Genomic DNA, 17,693 nt, shown 5'->3' with positions numbered 1-17,693 from the left:
TTTGTCGCACAATGATTTTTTTTTCCGTTTCGCTGTGCATTTTTGGGTAAAATGACTAATGTCACTGCAAAGTTAAATTGGCGACGCAAAATATAAGCCATAATATGGATTTTTAGGTGGAAAATTGAAAGGGTTATGATTTTTAAAAGGTAAGGAGGAAAAAACGAAAGTGCAAAAACGGGAAAAACCCTGAGTCCTTAAGAGGTTAAGGGGTTAAACTTTTTTTTCTTTATTTTTTTTTTTACATTTTTTAGGTAGTACTGCTACTCCCAGCATGGAACACACTGTTCCATGGTGGGAGTAGTAGTACATGGACTAATTGACAGATCGCCCCGGGTGTCACTTCTGACACCCATTGTGATCCTCCTGTATAACGTATAGATGCGGGCGGGCGGCCGCTCTTCTATGGTCTCCTGCACTGCCCTTTTTATACACCTATTCATATATCCCGCAGAGAGCTGTGATTGGCCAGATGGTTCCAGCCAATCACAACTCTCTGTGGGAAATATGAATAGGTGTATATATACGTCAGTGCAGAGGACCATAGAAAAGCGCTGTCCGCCCGCATCTATACATTATACAGGAGGATCACAACAGGTGTCAGGAGTGACACCCACTGTGATCTTTCCTTAATTGCAGGTACTACTGCTCCCAACATGGAGCACACTCTGCTCCATGCTGGGAGTTGTAGTCCCTACATTAATAGACAGAACAGGTGTCAGAAGTTACACTTGCTGCGATCTGTCTATTAATGCAGGTTCTACAGCTCCCAGCATGGAGCAGAGTGTGCTTCATGTTGGGAGCAGTAGTACCTGCAGTTAAGGACAGATCACAGAAGGTATCTCTCTTGACACCCGATGCGATCGTGATATTTACATCACTTATTCATATTTCCTGCTGAGAGCTGTGATTGGCTGCAACCATCGGGCCAATCCCCACTCTGGGTGGAAAATATTAATGAGTGATGCAAATTTCTATTCACATCACTGGCTGGAGTATAGAGCAGATATGGGAGCACTGTATAGAGCCGCTCCGCAACTCTGCAATAGATAGAACAATCGCATTTGGTGTCAGGAGTGACACCCGGGGAGATCTGTCTATAAGTACAGGTACTACTACTCCTATCATGGAACAGTCTGTTCCATGCTGCAAATAGTAGTACTACTTAAGAAAATGTAAAAAATAGAGAAACAAGTGAAACACACACACACTTTATTAAACACATTATTAAAATACATTACTAATAAAAAAAATAATAATAAATTAAAAATATATATTAGTCTTACATTTAAATGGCCCCTTTCTTCATTTTTATTATTGTTGGCTACATTTTTAGGTCGCAGCCCGCCCAGATAAATTGGTCCCTGTTTAAAAATGTATAAAAATGTCGCTATATATAAAAAAAAATGAATTAAATACATTTTTTCCATCATCCCTACTGCATCTTTTATTTTATTTTTTTTGGCACCCAACAAATTTTGACAAACTCCAAAGGGGCCAAAAATGCAATTTCCACTCAAAGGCAAAAATGCCAGGAAAAAAAAAAAAAAAAAAACGCAGGGAAAATTAGTGGCTGTTTTTCTGGCGTTTTTAAGCCTAAAAAAATGCAATGCAAAAACCTCAGTGGAACCCTAGCCTAAGTCCTTCCTTTATATGTCCTATTCCTTTTGAATACACTTCTGGCATTGGCTCAAAAACTGCTATGGCAGATATCTAAAAACTGCCAGAAAAAAAAACAAGTGGAAACTTAGCCTAAAGGGGAAATAGAAGTCTAAAATAAAGTAAAATCAAATAAAAGCTCACAAAGACATTAAAAAGGAATACAGAGAATTTCTTCTGCATTCAGATATTTGACATAGTCTTCTATGCGGAGCACTGAGCCTAAGATGTGACACTTGGAGTGTAAGATGTTCCGTGTTGTCCGAGAGCTGCTCTATGATGTGCCCTCTGGCTGGGATCGGGAGACAGACAGCGGTAATGTAATTTCCCTGTGGATGTGCCAGCTATCTGTTGCTGTCCCCGCTGTGGTAATGTGATCAGTGCTGTCACATTAGTGGTAATGCATTGATGTGCAGATACCTGCCCTACAAATAGGGCAGGAGGAGCAGCATTTCACTGCCTCAAGCACCACACCATTTAACTGGCTCCATTAACCCTTGCCTCCTGTAATGCTTTGCTTACTTAACTTCTGTCATTGTGCTAAATTTGGACGAATTTATAGGATGGACTTATCTTTAATGGTAAATTTCATTAAGATTAATAGAAAATATCCTGTAGAGAGCAAAAAGTTCCAGTGAGAAAGCTAGTTCCTTGATGGTTGCACTAACCTCTACACCAGTGTTTCCTATCCAGTGTGCCTCCAGCTGTTGTAAAACTACAACTTCCTGCATACCCAGAGAGACAAAAGCAGTCCAAGCATGCTGGGAGCATTCAACACCCCAAACCTAACAGCGTATGCTCCAGCATGAATATGACGGGCATTTTTCCCCAGGCCTCGCAAAATTTGCTCTGGCCAAAGTAATTGACTAATGTCAAAAATGATGGCAAAAATTTAACTTTTTGGCAGAGCTTTAGCCAGGCTTTTCTTCTCCTAAAGCAAAATTTGTTGTTTGTCCCCTAAACATACTGGTGAAGGCAGACTAACTTGTTGGTGCTCTCCTTATACCTCCACAGGTGGGGTACATGCCCTAAAGGTGCTATGGAGAAACAGTAGGAGGCTTCGTCTATTGCATAGTTTTGAGCTTCTGGGGGCTAAGACAATGCTCACTCAGTACAACTATTTACAAGTCGAATTGGAAATAATAGTAATTTTGCTAAATGATTATGGTGCACAGTACTGCACCATAATCATTTTCCAAATAACTTTACAGTTACACTTTAATGTCATAGAGAGGGTCATAACTGGAACTGACTGGTAATCCAAAGCAATAACCCTGCCAAAGTATGTGGTAAAGAATATATTTCAGATTATCACAGTATTGAATGAGTTTTCTTGGAGAAGAATATTTTTGGAGTATCCTTGGATAGGCTATCAATATCAGATTGTTGGGGAAAGCAACTTTGTACACCCTGGCCAATCAGCTACTTGAAGGGGCTGTGTGTACTCAGGTAAGTGTAGTGGCCTCTTCTTTGTATAAATGGACCCCATACTCCTGAAAGTCATAACAATAATAATAATCATAATAATAATATTAATTAATTTATTTATTTAGCACCAACATATTCTGCATGGTACATGTAAACACGAAAATGACACATTACATAATTACACACACATTATTCATAAAAGAAGAGTGAGGGCCCTGTTCACAAGAGTTTAGAATCTATAGGGAAACAGGGTAGAGACAAGAAGCAGAGCATCCTTTATTTCTCCAATGGTGCAAGCATCTTTTATAAACAGGCTTGTGCATATAAAGGTGGGAGAACCAGTCAGTGTGTTGGTAGGGGGTGCTGGGGTGGCAGCGTGATAGTAGGGGAGACCGATTAGGAAATGTGTTTGGCCTGTCTGAAAAGATGTGTTTTAGATCATACTGAAAACTCTGTCTGTGAGCTAAAAATCTAACTGTCCAGGGTAAAGCATTCCAGAAAACTGGTGCAATATGGGGCTTGGATTATGACAGATGTCTGATCGCTTGGGTCCCGTCCCCTGCAATCTCCTGCAAAACTCTGTGTTCTAAACAAACCCAGGGTTCCTGCGGCAGTGGTCGTGATGTCATAGCCCTGCCCCTTGTGATGTCACACCACGTCCCCTCAATTCATGTCTATGGGAGGGGGCATGACAGCCTGCACGCCCCCTCCTATGGACATGAATGGAGGGGATGGCGTGACACCATAGGGGCATGGTCATGACATCACGATCACGGCCGCTTGCTCCAAGCATTTTGAACAAAATGTTTAGAATGCTGGGGCATGGGAGTACCCCTTTAATTGTATTAGGGACTGAATGGGTAACCAGTGTAGTTACTGACACAGGGGAGGCATCGGTGTTAGCAACTGGACAGATCCATGTAGAACAAATCCATGTAGATAGATCTTTCTACAGAGTGCTCTAAAATAGGTAATATGTTCTGAACTACTGAGAAAAGGAAGTAGGTTTATGGTCTGTCTTGTAAAAGTATGCTTATCATTTTTCGCAACTCAAGATTTTACCCAAATGAACCAGGGGCACATTGTAGCAAAAATCACATAGTAAAGCTATATATACATGATCTATATTAAAGGGGTACTCGCATGCTTACACATCTTATCCGCCCTCAATGCAAGCCTACGGGAGGGGGCATGATAGCTATCATGCCCCCTCCTGTAGGCTTGCATTGAGGGGCGGAGCGTGACGTCACACGGGGGCGGAGGCGTGACGTCACACGCCGCTGGCCCTGTGGTCGACCATAATCAGACCCGGAGCAATCCGGGGACTGATTACAAACGGGGTGCCGCGTGCATGATCACGGGCGTCCCCAGCTGCGGGACTCCCGCGATCGGGCATCTACCCCCTATCCTTTGGATAGGGATAAGATGTGTAAGCACCGGAGTACCCCTTTAAAGAGCAAATCACCTTAGCAAACCTCTTCTGATCTTGACAGTTCCTGAAACAAATAGACAGATATTTCTCGCAGGTTCCCTGTACCATTTCCTTCTATAGGACTGTGCTGATGAATACAAAGCAAGCTACACTAAAATCCTATACTAGTTTCTAGTAGTCGGGTTAGCATAGTTTAATTCTGATATATTGAACTTTATCCCAGACTTTTGAAGCCAAAATCCAGCATCTGGAGACACGACCTGGAAAGAAGGGAACAGAAGCAGGTTCAGATTTGGAGTATTTTATACGCTGTGAAGTTCATCGTTCAGACCTTAGCACACTTATGAGCTCTATAAGGAGAGTATCAGAAGAAGTGAGGACCACAAAGGAAGTAAAAGGTACAGTATGCACTGACCCAGTCTGCTAGTAATATAACCATGTCTTTCAAGAAAAGCAGAATCAAGTCAGGACGTTCCATGCAGTAGCTGTGTTGCACTTTTACTCCATTAAGTGTCGTTATACAGTGCACATCAATTTGGTCCACTCCATTCCATACGGTAGAGAAGTCCTTGGGTAATTTAGAGATGAGTTTCAATTGGCAACAAAAAACAAACAAACATCCAGCGACAGAGATACTGCCAGATAAATATCCATCAATAGACCAGGGGTGAACATATCCTATGCACTGGAGCTACAACAGAGCCCAAGTAGATTAGAGTGGCCACTGACAACATAACAGTAACTTGATAATGTCTATAAGATTGCATGTACGAGTATGAGGCTGCAATGAGTGTGGTGTATGCTGCCCACTAGTTGATCTAGTTGATAGCATTGATATTTATATGCTGTATGTATGATGTGAGGTTTGCTGCTAGGTATGCAGGAAGTATAAGATAGCAAACAAGGAAAGTGTATATACCCTGCTCAAAAAAAGGAAAGGGAACACTAAGATAACATATCCTAGATCTGAATGAATGAACTAATCGTATGAAATACTTTCGTCTTTACATAATTGACTGTGCTGACAACAAAATCACACACAAATTATCAATGGAAAGCAAATTTATCAACCCATGGAGGTCTGGATATGGAGTCACACTCAAAATCAAAGTGGAAAACCACACTACAGGCTGATCCAACTTTATGTAATGTCCTTAAAACAAGTCAAAATGAGGTCAGTAGTGTGTGTGGCCTCCACGTGCCCATATGACCTCCCTAAAGCCTGGGCATGCTCCTAATGAGGTGGCGGGACAGTCTGTGGTACAATGTGGAGTTGGTGGATGGAGCGAGATATGAGGTCCCAGATGTGCTCAATCGGATTCAGATCTGGGCAACAAGCGGGCCAGTCCATAGAATCAATGCCTTCCTCTTGCAGGAACTGCTGACACACCCAGCCACATGAGGTCTAGCATTGTCTTGCATTAGGGGGAACCCAGGGCCAACCGCACCAGCATATGGTCTCACAAGGGGTCTGAGGATCTCATCTCTGTACCTAATGGCAGTCAGGCTACCTCTGGCAACCACATGGACAGATGTGCGGCCCCCTAAAGAAATACCACCCTACACCATTACTGACCCACCACCAAACCGTTCATGCTGGAGGATGTTGCAGGCAGCAGAACGTTCTCCACGGCATCTACAGACTCTGTCATGTCTGTCACATGTGCTCAGTGTGAACCTACTTTCATCTGTGAAGAGCACAGGGTGCCAGTGGCGAAATTTGCCAATCTTGGTGTTCTCTGGCAAATGCCAAACGTCCTGCACCGTGTAAGCACAACCCCCACCTGTGGGCGTCGGGCCCTCATACCACCCTCATGGAGTCTGATTCTGACCATTTGAGTGGACACATGCACATTTGTGGCACAAAGGAGGAGGTAGTGGTCCTGCTGTTGGGTTGTTGCCCTCCTACGGCCTCCTCCCCATCTCCTGATGTACTGGCCTGTCTCCTGGTTGTGCCTCCATGCTCTGGACACTATGCTGACAGACACAGCAAGCCTTCTTTCACAGCTCGCAATGATGTGCCATCCTGGATGAGCTGCACTACCTGAGTGGACATTTACATTGTGTTGTTTAAGTGTTCCCTCTATTTTTTTTTTTTGAGCTGTGTGTGTGTGTGTGTGTGTATCTATCTATCTATCTATCTATCTATCTATATATATATATATATATATATATATATATGGCCTTCAGTTACAGTATTTACAAGTGTAAGGGCCCTTATACAAGGCTTAGTGAATCATGTGGCCAGGCCATACACACAATCATTTGTGGGCCCTTTAAATTCATCCCTCTTGGCCTCATTACCTTTTACACGTGGCAATGCATGCCTGATAGCAATAATTTAATGGCTGAACAACTAATCCAATCATCTGATGAATGAGCATCTCTTGGTTCATATGCTGTTTATATGCCCAAAAATCTGCTGCTTAGTCCACACTACAGAAGTTCTATACAGGAACTTCTGATGTAGAATTGGATTCTGCTGGAAGATGAAACATGTCAAAGAGTCCTGGAACTGCACTGTAGTGTATGGGACAGAGCTTACTGTCTGCGGCAGATTGCAGTGCAAATTAAGCACAGATTCCAGAAGAGGCTGCCATAACAACAATCTGCTTGGAATTTTCTTTTGAAAAAAGGGATTATCTTACATAAAAAACCAAAACATTCCAGTCTACAGATTAGTTTAGTAGTGCCCCTCTGAATATGTCCTTGAACAAATTTGTTTATCTGAAACACCCAGTGAAACACCCAGTGATATGCATTCACAGGTTTTTGGGTTTCTTATGCCACCTTTTTGTGCTTGCCGCTGGAAGAATACAGTATGTGTGACTTATTTCCAACTGTTGGGTAACTTTTCTAAATCTCCACCCAAAACAATGTTGATAATGGGTAAATTGTGATGGCTAGACACTGGGTCAAAGAATCTCCAGAATGTCAGGTGTTTTTGGCTGGTCCTGGTATGCAGTGGTTTGCACCTACCAAAAGTATTCCAAGGAGGGGCAACTAGTAAATTGCAACAGAGTTATGGGCATACAAGCCTCAAAGCTGATCTAGTATGATTCCAAAGAATAACTAATATAGCACACATTGCTGAAAAAGTTACTGCTGGCTATAATAGCAAGATATCAGAACTCAGAGGCCTTGTAACTGCAGACTACTGAGGGGGTTTATGATGACTTTTATTCACTTCTAAAAGCACCTTTAACAAGTCTGTAACATTCTTTCTTTAACCTATACAGTTCACTGGTTTCCTACTAAAATTTCCGACCTGGATAAGTGTCACCACTTGGTTACCAAGTTCGATCCAGATCTAGATTTGGATCACCCGGTAAGCTTAATCTGTTTTGTTACATGCTTTTCCTAAAGGTTAATACATTTGTACTACAATTAATAACTCAATGTATATAAGAGGGTTAATTGATAATTTTTACAAGTCCATATACCAACTATTTCAGCCTAAAACCCCCCAAGGTATCATATATTTCATGTCCACCCAAGCATTTATCAATAATCATACCTTTAAAGGGATTGTCCCATCCAGGCAACCTTCTTTCTGGTGTAAGTTCACTTACGCATTAGATGATCACCAAGGATCGTGCTGGAAAGTCACATTTCACATTAAAGGGGTTATCCAGGAAAAAACTTTTTTTTATATATATATATCAGTTTGCTCCAGAAAGTTAAACAGATTCGTAATTATTTCTATTTAAAAATCTTAATGCTTTCAGTACTTATGAGATGCTGAAGTTGAGTTGTTCTTTTCTGTCTAGGTGCTCTTTGATGACACCTGTCTCGGGAACTGTCCAGAGTAGAAGCAAATCCCCATAGCCAACCTCTTCTACTCTGTGCATTTCCAGAGACAAGCAGAGATGTCAGCACAGAGCACTGTTGCCATACAGAAAAGAGCAACTTAACTTCAGCAGCTGATAATTATTGGAAGGATTAAGATTTTTTAATAGAAGTAATTTACAAATCTGTTTAACTTTCTGAAGCGAGTTCATATAAAATAAAATAAAGTTTTTTACCTGGAATACCCCTTAAAAATGTGGACTTGCCAGCACTACATAAAGAACCCATTGCAATCAGAGTGATATCATGTAATGCAAGAATGTGCTAAGTCCTCCAGAGTAATAGCCACTCTTTGCAGCAGCTTGAATCTCTGGCTTTGGCATCACCCTCCATGACATCCAAATGCCATGAAGGGTCCATGTGTCCTGATGGAATAGCCCATTTAATAATTTGAATTTATTCTACTATTGATATTAACAGTATATGAATTTTATGTCAAAACCTTTTCTTAAGATAAATAGAAATGACAAGACATGTGAAAGCTACTATCGCTTTGGCATTGACTGGAAGTGCCACCACTGTTAACACAGTTATTTTACAATGACCCGGAGACCGAGGCCATAATACAGCCAAAGACCTGATGCCAACGTATAACTTTTTAAAATTTCCCAGGGCTCAGTTCACAATATAGAGATGTGTTGGCACTTCAGTGGAATCTGCGATGGTGCACAAGGTAGGGTAAAGCCACAGGTAGAAGAAAAATTATACCCAGCACTCACCAGTAATGTACACTGAAGATTTATTATGTCATAGTGTAGTAACATAGCAACATAGTTCATAAGGTTGAAAAGAGACCAGAGTCCATCAAGTTCAACCTATATCCCTAATGAATCCCTGCTGAGTTAATCCAGAGGAAGGCAAAAAAATAAAATAAAAAAATAAATAAAACTTCATGCTAGAGTTAAAAATTGCTTCCCAACTCCAAATATGGCAGTCAGAATAAATCTCTGGATCAACGGTCTGTCCCTATACATCTAGTATACATAACCAGCGATGTTATTATTCTCCAAAAATGCATTCAGACCCCTTTTAAATTCTTTTACAGAGTTCCTCATGACCACCTCCTCTGGGAGAGAATTCCACAGTCTCACTGCTCTTACAGTAAAGAACCCCCGTCTGTGCTGGTGTAGAAACCTTCTTTCCTCTAAACGTAGGGGATGCCCCCTTGTTATAGATACAGTCCTGGGTATAAATAGATCATGGGAGAGATCTCTGTACTGTCCCCTGATATATTTATACATAGTTGTTAGGTCTCCCCTAAGCCTTCTTTTTTCTAAACTAAATAACCCTAATTCTGATAATCTTTCTGGGTACTGTAGTCCTCCCATTCCCCGTATTACCCTGGTTGCCCGTCTTTGAACCCTCTCCAGCTCCACTGTATCTTTCTTGTACACTGGTGCCCAGTACTGTACACAGTATTCTATGTGTGGTCTGACTAGTGATTTGTACAGCAGTAGAATTATTTCCTTGTCGTGGGCATCTATACCCCTATTGATGCACCCCATGATTTTATTTGCCTTGGCAGCAGCTGTTCGACACTGGTCACTACAGCTAAATTTACTAGTAACTAAAACTCCCAAGTCCTTTTCCAACGTCAGTTGTCCCAAGTGTTCTCCCATTTAATACATAATCCCAGTCTGGATTTTTCCTCCCCATGTGCATTACCTTACATTTATCAGTGTTGAACCTCATCTGCCACTTCCCAGCCCAAGCCTCCAACCTATCCAGATCCATTTGTAACAGTGCCCTGTCTTCTATTGTGTTTACCGCTTTACAGAGTTGAGTATCATTTGCAAAGATTGCTACTTTACTATTGAACCCCTCTACAAGGTCATTAATAAATATATTAAACAGAACAGGACCCAAGACTGACCCCATGTGGTCCCCACTAGTAAGTCACCCAATCAGAATAAGTACCGTTAATAACCACCCTCTGTTTCCTATCATTGAGCCAGTTAATTACCCACTTACACATATTCTCCCCCAGCCCAATCCTTCTCATTTTATTCACCAACCGTTTATGTGGAACTGTATAAAATGCTTTGGAAAAGTCGAGATATACGACATCCATCGATTTCCACTGGTCCAGTCTGGAGCTCGCCTCCTCATAAAAGCTGATCAGGTTAGTTTGACAGGACCGATCCCTCATAAATCCATGCTGATACGGGGTCATACATTTATTTTTATCAAGCTATTCCAAATTAGCATCTCTTAGAAAACCCTCAAACAATTTACACACTATAGCGGTTAAACTAACAGGCCTATAATTCCCAGGGTCAACTTTTGCCCCCTTTTTAAATATTGGCACCACATTTGCCATGCGCCAGTCCTGGGGAACAGTCCCTGTTATTATAGAGTCGATGAATATTAAAAATAGGGGTCTGTCCACTACACCACTCAACTCCTTTAGAACACGGGGGTGAATGCCATCTGGACTTGGTGATTTGTCTATTTTGATTTTTTGTAGGTGGCACAAGAATGCGTTTCAGCATGGGAGCCCTCCTCAGCTGTCAGCAGACAGCGTAGGAAAGCTTCCATGCCAAAATGCGTCCTTGTACTACACTATGGCATAATAAATCTTCATTGTACATTACTGGTGAGTGCTAGGTATCATCTTTCGTCACACTAGCATAATGACTTTCACTCATATTAGAAGTATTGAAATTGTGATAAATCCACCATATAATAGATCCAAATTCTGACCAACAAATCCTATTTATTCATAATGAGATTTTTTGGAATTTTATTGAGGTTTTTGCCATATTGATCATTAATATAGTAAAGCATGTCTAATGTGAACTGAACCCAACTTTATGCTAGAGCAATATACTTTAGTTCTGTAATTTGTTAGTTCATAAATTACAATATATATACAGTTTATGATAAGACGCACTGTCCTTTTAACCTATGAAGTCTGTAAACCTAAAGCGAATGTAGTGTAAAAGAAAAACATTAACTAAAATGGCGCATTTACTGCCATTAAGCAGGTAAATTCAATACCCAGGAGAGGGAGAGGTAGCACGCTTCCCCGAAGGTGTCATGGTCATGGCACAACACCGTAAAATCGGTCAGTACTTGACACAAGTATGCAGTAGCAGCCAGCATCAACCATAGCACAGAGCTGGGACAATACAAATAATCCACGGAAAACATCAAAGAACAGATGCTTTTGGATCACATCCCCACGGTATCAGGATGACGAGTTAAATCGTCTCATGGGCAAGGACTTTACTTATAAAAGGTTTATTACATGAATATGCACAGATGACGTGTTTTGGAGGTATTGCAACCTTCTTCCTCATGTAGTCGTTGGCAAAGAGATGCATGTGACTAAATTCAAATTCAAGTGTGTACTTTAAAAGCAAGACATATATATCAAAGACAGAAAGAGAGATGGGTGCTCTCTATCTGCAGAAAATGTCCAAAAACTACAGTCCGGTGCAATCCCCAATCTACATCAATATTTGTACAGCACAAATGTAAGCAATAAATACTAAGAGATGGACAGGTTCTCTAGGACTAAGGGCTGGTGTGAGGGTGTTATGTCTGAACTAACATGAATAGGTAGGGGGCTATGGTATGGGTAGATAAGAACATTTTTAAGTAATGTGACCAGGGGAGAGGGTCTGCTGTTTATTAAATGGTTGGAAGCTGTGGTTTAGATAAGGAAATTGGTGTGGAATTTATGAGAAAGGTAAAAAAAAAAAAAAAAAGAGAAGATATAGCCTATAAAACTTCAAAAATTTACAAGTGCAGGGATAAAAAAAAAAACTGTTCCACTGGAAAGGTTATATACATATAACAATTTATTTGACTAATGAAAAGAAGAACTACTGGGCCCTAGTGGTTCTTAATGCATAAAAAGTTAAGTAGATAAACACATTTAAAAATGATTATAAAGAGTTAAATGTAAATGACACTCTGCTTATTTGTAGGGATCCGCCCTGACCGTCATCACAGTGGGCAGAAAAGTAGGGTACCAGGCTACCAGCTGTTTCGAACAGTGCATACAGTGGTTTAAGAATGAGTTTTTGGTATAGTTTAAAGCATAGTGACAGCAGCTGAATGAAATAGGAAAGGTAATGCCGATATTTTGTGCAGCTATGCTGCTGAGAGTTGCGGTTCTTTTCCCATGTGTCAGTTCTTCGGTACACTGTACCAATCACCGGAATCTAGCCGTAGAAGTGCAGATCCCCATCTAAGCTCTGTATGCAGACTGTAATCTCTGGCCTTCCAGCCAGTATGCCGAGTTCATACAGATGAAGGTGCAGGTTTTACTTCTCAGTCCGGTTCACGGAGTATCCACGTGGGGGAGCGCGCCAGAGGTTAACAAGTCACTGATCCAGACCGGTGGGTCTGTTAGTCCATGGTGATGTTGAGGCAATGGAGCAGTGTCAAAGACAGGAACACAGGACCAGACGCATTTCAAGCCCGCTGGGCTCTTCCTCAGTGATTGTATCAATATATCCTTGACACTTTTATCACCTCAGTGTATCCATTAGATTAAGTGCAATGCAGCACTATTCCTCTGTTATTCCTTTTGGGAATGTATTAATATACTGTCAACCGGGCATTATCATTAACAATAGGATTTTGCCAGTACTAATTAGATCATTTGTATGGAATGACAGTGTAGGTATGGAATGACAGTGTAGGTATGGAATGACAGTGTAGATATGGAATGACAGTGTAGATATGGAATGACTGTGTAGGTATGGAATGACAGTGTAGGTATGAAATGACAGTGTAGGTATGGAATTACATTGTCGATATGGAATGACAGTGCAGGAACGGAATGACAGTGTAGGAATGGAATGACAGTGTAGATATGGAATGACAGTGTAGATATGGGAATAGAATGACAGTGTAGGAATGGAATGACAGTGTAGGTATGGAATGACAGTGTAGGTATGGAATGATATTGTAGATATGGAATGACAGTTAAATATGGAATGACAGTGTAGGTATGGAATGACAGTGTAGGTATGGAATGATATTGTAGATATGGAATGACAGTGTAGGAATGGAATGACAGTGTAGGAATGGAATGACAGTGTAGATATGGAATGACAGTGGAGATATGGAATGACAGTGGAGATATGGAATGACAGTGTAGTTATGGAATGACAGTGTAGATATGGAATGACAGTGTAAATATGGAATGACAGTGTAGATATGGAATGACAGTGTAGATATGGAATGACAGTGTAGGAATGGAATGACAGTGTAGGAATGGAATGGCAGTGTAGATACGGAATGACAGTGTAGGAATGGAATGACAGTGTAGGAATGGAATGGCAGTGTAGGAATGAAATGACACTCTACCACTCACCGGAATCTAGCCGTAGAAGTGCAGGTCCCCATCTAAGCTCTGTATGCAGACTGTGACCTCTGCGCTGGCCTTCTATCCAGTATGACGAGCGCAGTTTTAGATGCAGGTGCGGGTTGTACTTCTCAGTCCAGTTCACGGAGTATCCACGTGGGGGAGCGCGCCCGAGGTTAACAAGTAACGGATGCAGACCAGTGGGTCTGTTAGTCCATGATGATGTTGAGGCAATGGAGCAGTGTCAAAGACAGGAACGCAGGATCAGTCAAGTTTCAAGTCCACTGGGCTCTTCCTCAGTGATCATACCAAGATATCCTTGACACTTTTATCACCTCAGTGTATCCATTAAATTCAGTACTATTCCTCTGTTATTCCTCTTGGAAATGTATTAATATACTGTCAACCGGGCATTATCATTAACAATAGGATTTTGCCAGTACTAATTAGATCATTCGTATGGAATGACAGTGTAGGTAAGGAATGACAGTGTAGATATGGAATAACAGTGTAGATATGGAATGACAGTGTAGGTATGAAATAACAGTGTAGAAATGGAATGACAGTGTAGGTATGGAATTACAGTGTAGATACGGAATGACAGTGTAGGTATGGAATAACAGTGTAGGTATGGAATGACAGTGTAGGAATGGAATGACAGTGTAGATTCGGAATGACAGTATAGGTATGTAATGAAAGTTTAGATATGGAATGACAGTGTAGATATGGAATGACAATATAGGAATGGGATGACAGTGTAGATATGCAATTACAGTGTAGGAATGGAATGACAGTGTAGATATGGAATGACAGGGTAGGAATGGAATAACAGAGTAGGAATGGAATTACAGTGTAGGAATGAAATGACAATGTAGGTAAGGAATGACATTGGAGATATGGAATGACAGTGTAGTTATGGAATGACAGTGTAGGTATGGAATGGAATTACAGTGTAGATATGGAATGACAGTGTAGATATGGAATGACAGTGTAGGAATGGAATGAAAGTTTAGGTATGGAATGGCAGTTTAGGTATGGAATGGCAGTGTAGATACGGAATGACAGTGTAGGAATGGAATGACAGTGTACATATGGAACAACAGTGTAGTTATGGAAAGACAGTGTAGGTATAGAATGACAGTGTAGATATGGAATGACAGTGTAGGTATGGAATGACAGTATAGATATGGAATGACAGTGTAGGAATGGAATGACAGTGTAGGTATGAAATGACAGTGTAGGAATGGAATGACAGTGTAGGAATGGAATGATGGTGTATATATGGAATGACAGTGTAGATATGGAATGACAGTGTAGGTATAGAATGACAGTGTGAATATGGAATGACAGTGTAGGTATGGAATGACAGTGTAGGAATGGAATGACAGTGTAGAAATGGACTGATAGTGTAGATATGGAATGACAGTGTAGGAATGGAATGACAATGTAGATATGGAATGACAGTGTAGGTATGAAATAACAGTGTAGGAATGGAATGACAGTGTAAATATGGAATTACAGTGTAGTTATGGAATGACAGTGTAAATATGGAATGACAGTGTAGGAATGGAATGACAGTGTAAATATGGAATGACAGTGGTGTTATGGAATGATAGTGTAGATATGAAATGACAGTGTAGATATGGAATGACAGTGTAGTTATGGAATGATAGTGTAGATATGGAATGACAGTGTAGGAATGGAATGACAGTGTAGGTATAGAATGACAGTGTAGGTATAGAATGACAGTGTAGATATGGAATGACAGTGTAGATATGGAATGACAGTGTAGGTATGGAATGACAGTGTAGGTATGGAATGACAATGTAGATATAAAGTGACAATGTAGGTATAGAATAAAAGTGTAGATATGGAATGACAGTATAGGTATGGAATGACAGTGAAGGAATGGAATGATAGTGTAGGAATGGAATGATAGTGTAGGAATGGAATGACAGTGTAGGTATGGAATGACAGTGTAGGTATGTAATGACAGTGTAGGTATAGAATGACAGTGTAGTTATGGAATGACAGTGTAGGAATGGATTGAGAGTGTAGCTATGGAATGACAGTGTGGGTATGAAATGACAGTGTAGCTATTAGTGTTGCTCGCGAATATTCGCAATGCGAATATTCGCGAATATAGCGCTATATATTCGTAATTACGAATATTCTTTTTTTTTTTTTTCACAGTACACATCACAGTGATCATCCCTCTCTGCTTCCAGCTTGAGTGGTGTAAAGAAGGCTCTAATACTACTGTGTGAGACTGGTGTGCAAATTTCCGCATATGCGAAAATCTGCATATGCTAATTTTCGCATATGCGAATTTGTGTCTATGCTAATTTTCGCATACGCGAATTTTCGTATACGCGAAAATAAAATGAGAATATTACGAATATGCGAATATTCACGAATATATGATGAATATTCGTCCATATATTCGCGAATATTCGCGAATTCGAATATGGCCTATGCCGCTCAACACTAGTAGCTATAGAATGACAGTGTAGATATGGAATGACAGTGTAGGAATGGAATGACAGTGTAGATATGGAATGACAGTGTAGGAATTGAATGACAGTGTAGTTATAGAATGACAGTGGAGATATGGAAGGACAGTGTAGGAATGGAATGACAGTGTAGGTATGAAATGACAGTGTAGCTATAGAATGACAGTGTAGGAATTGAATGACAGTGTAGGGATGGAATGACAGTGTAGATATAGAATGACAGTGTAGGTATGGAATGACAGTGTAGATATGGAATGACAGTGTAGATATAGAATGACAGTGTAGATATGGAATGACAGTGTAGATATAGAATGACAGTGTAGGTATGGAATGACAGTGTAGGTATGGAATGACAGTGTAGATATGGAATGACAGTGTAGGAATTGAATGACAGTGTAGTTATAGAATGACAGTGGAGATATGGAAGGACAGTGTAGGAATGGAATGACAGTGTAGGTATGGAATGACAGTGTAGATATAGAATGACAGTGTAGATATGGAATGACAGTGTAGATATGTAATGACAGTGTAGGTATGAAATGACAGTGTAGCTATAGAATGACAGTGTAGGAATTGAATGACAGTGTAGGTATGGAATGACAGTGTAGATATGGAATGACAGTGTAGATATGGAATGACAGTGTAGATATGGAATGACAGTGTAGGTATGGAATGACAATTTAGATATAAAATGACAATGTAGGTATAGAATAAAAGTGTAGATATGGAATGACAGTGAAGGAATGGAATGATAGTGTAGGAATGGAAGGACAGTGTAGGAATGGGATGATAGTGGACATATGGAATTACAGTGGAGATATGGAATGACAGTGTAGTTATGGAATGATAGTGTAGATATGAAATGACAGTGTAGATATGGAATGACAGTGTAGGTATAGAATGACAGTGTAAATATGGAATGACAGTGTAGGTATGGAATAACAATGTAGATATAAAATGACAATGTAGGTATAGAATAAAAGTGTAGATATGGAATGACAGTGTAAATATGAAATGACAGTGTAGATATGAAATGACAGTGTAGGAATTGAATGACAGTGTAGGTATGGAATGACAGTGGAGATATGGAAGGACAGTGTAGGAATGGAATGACAGTGTAGATATGGAATGACAGTGTAGGTATGGAATGACAGTGTAGGAATTGAATGACAGTGTAGGTATGGAATGACAGTGGAGATATGGAAGGACAGTGTAGGAATGGAATGACAGTGTAGATATAGAATGACAGTGTAGGTATGGAATGACAGTGTAGATATGAAATGACAGTGTAGATATGAAATGACAGTGTAGGTATGGAATGACAGTGTAGATATGAAATGACAGTGCAGATATGGAATGACAGTGTAGGTATAGAATGACAGTGTAGATATGAAATGAAAATTAGAGATTGAATGACAGTGTAGATATGGAATGACAATATAGATATGGAATGACAGTGTAGATATAGAATGACAGTGTAGATATAGAA

At 40.4% G+C, this 17,693-nt stretch overlaps 1 protein-coding gene across 3 annotated transcripts in view; it reads left to right on the top strand.

The window, feature by feature from the left end:
* Positions 1 to 17,693, top strand: part of TH (tyrosine hydroxylase) — a 230,676-nt gene that overhangs the window by 155,922 nt on the left and 57,061 nt on the right. For all 3 annotated transcript variants that reach the window (XM_056526869.1, XM_056526870.1, XM_056526868.1), the window contains exons 3-4: positions 4,743 to 4,917; positions 7,759 to 7,847. In XM_056526869.1, the coding sequence (XP_056382844.1) occupies positions 4,743 to 4,917; positions 7,759 to 7,847 (264 nt within the window). The remainder of the gene's footprint in view (positions 1 to 4,742; positions 4,918 to 7,758; positions 7,848 to 17,693) is intronic.

Source organism: Hyla sarda, chromosome 6 (assembly GCF_029499605.1).
Source record: "Hyla sarda isolate aHylSar1 chromosome 6, aHylSar1.hap1, whole genome shotgun sequence".
In the NCBI taxonomy this organism is placed as follows: Eukaryota; Metazoa; Chordata; class Amphibia; order Anura; family Hylidae; genus Hyla; species Hyla sarda.
Note: the sequence above shows the minus strand (reverse complement) of the source record. Positions and strands in the feature narration are given on the sequence as shown.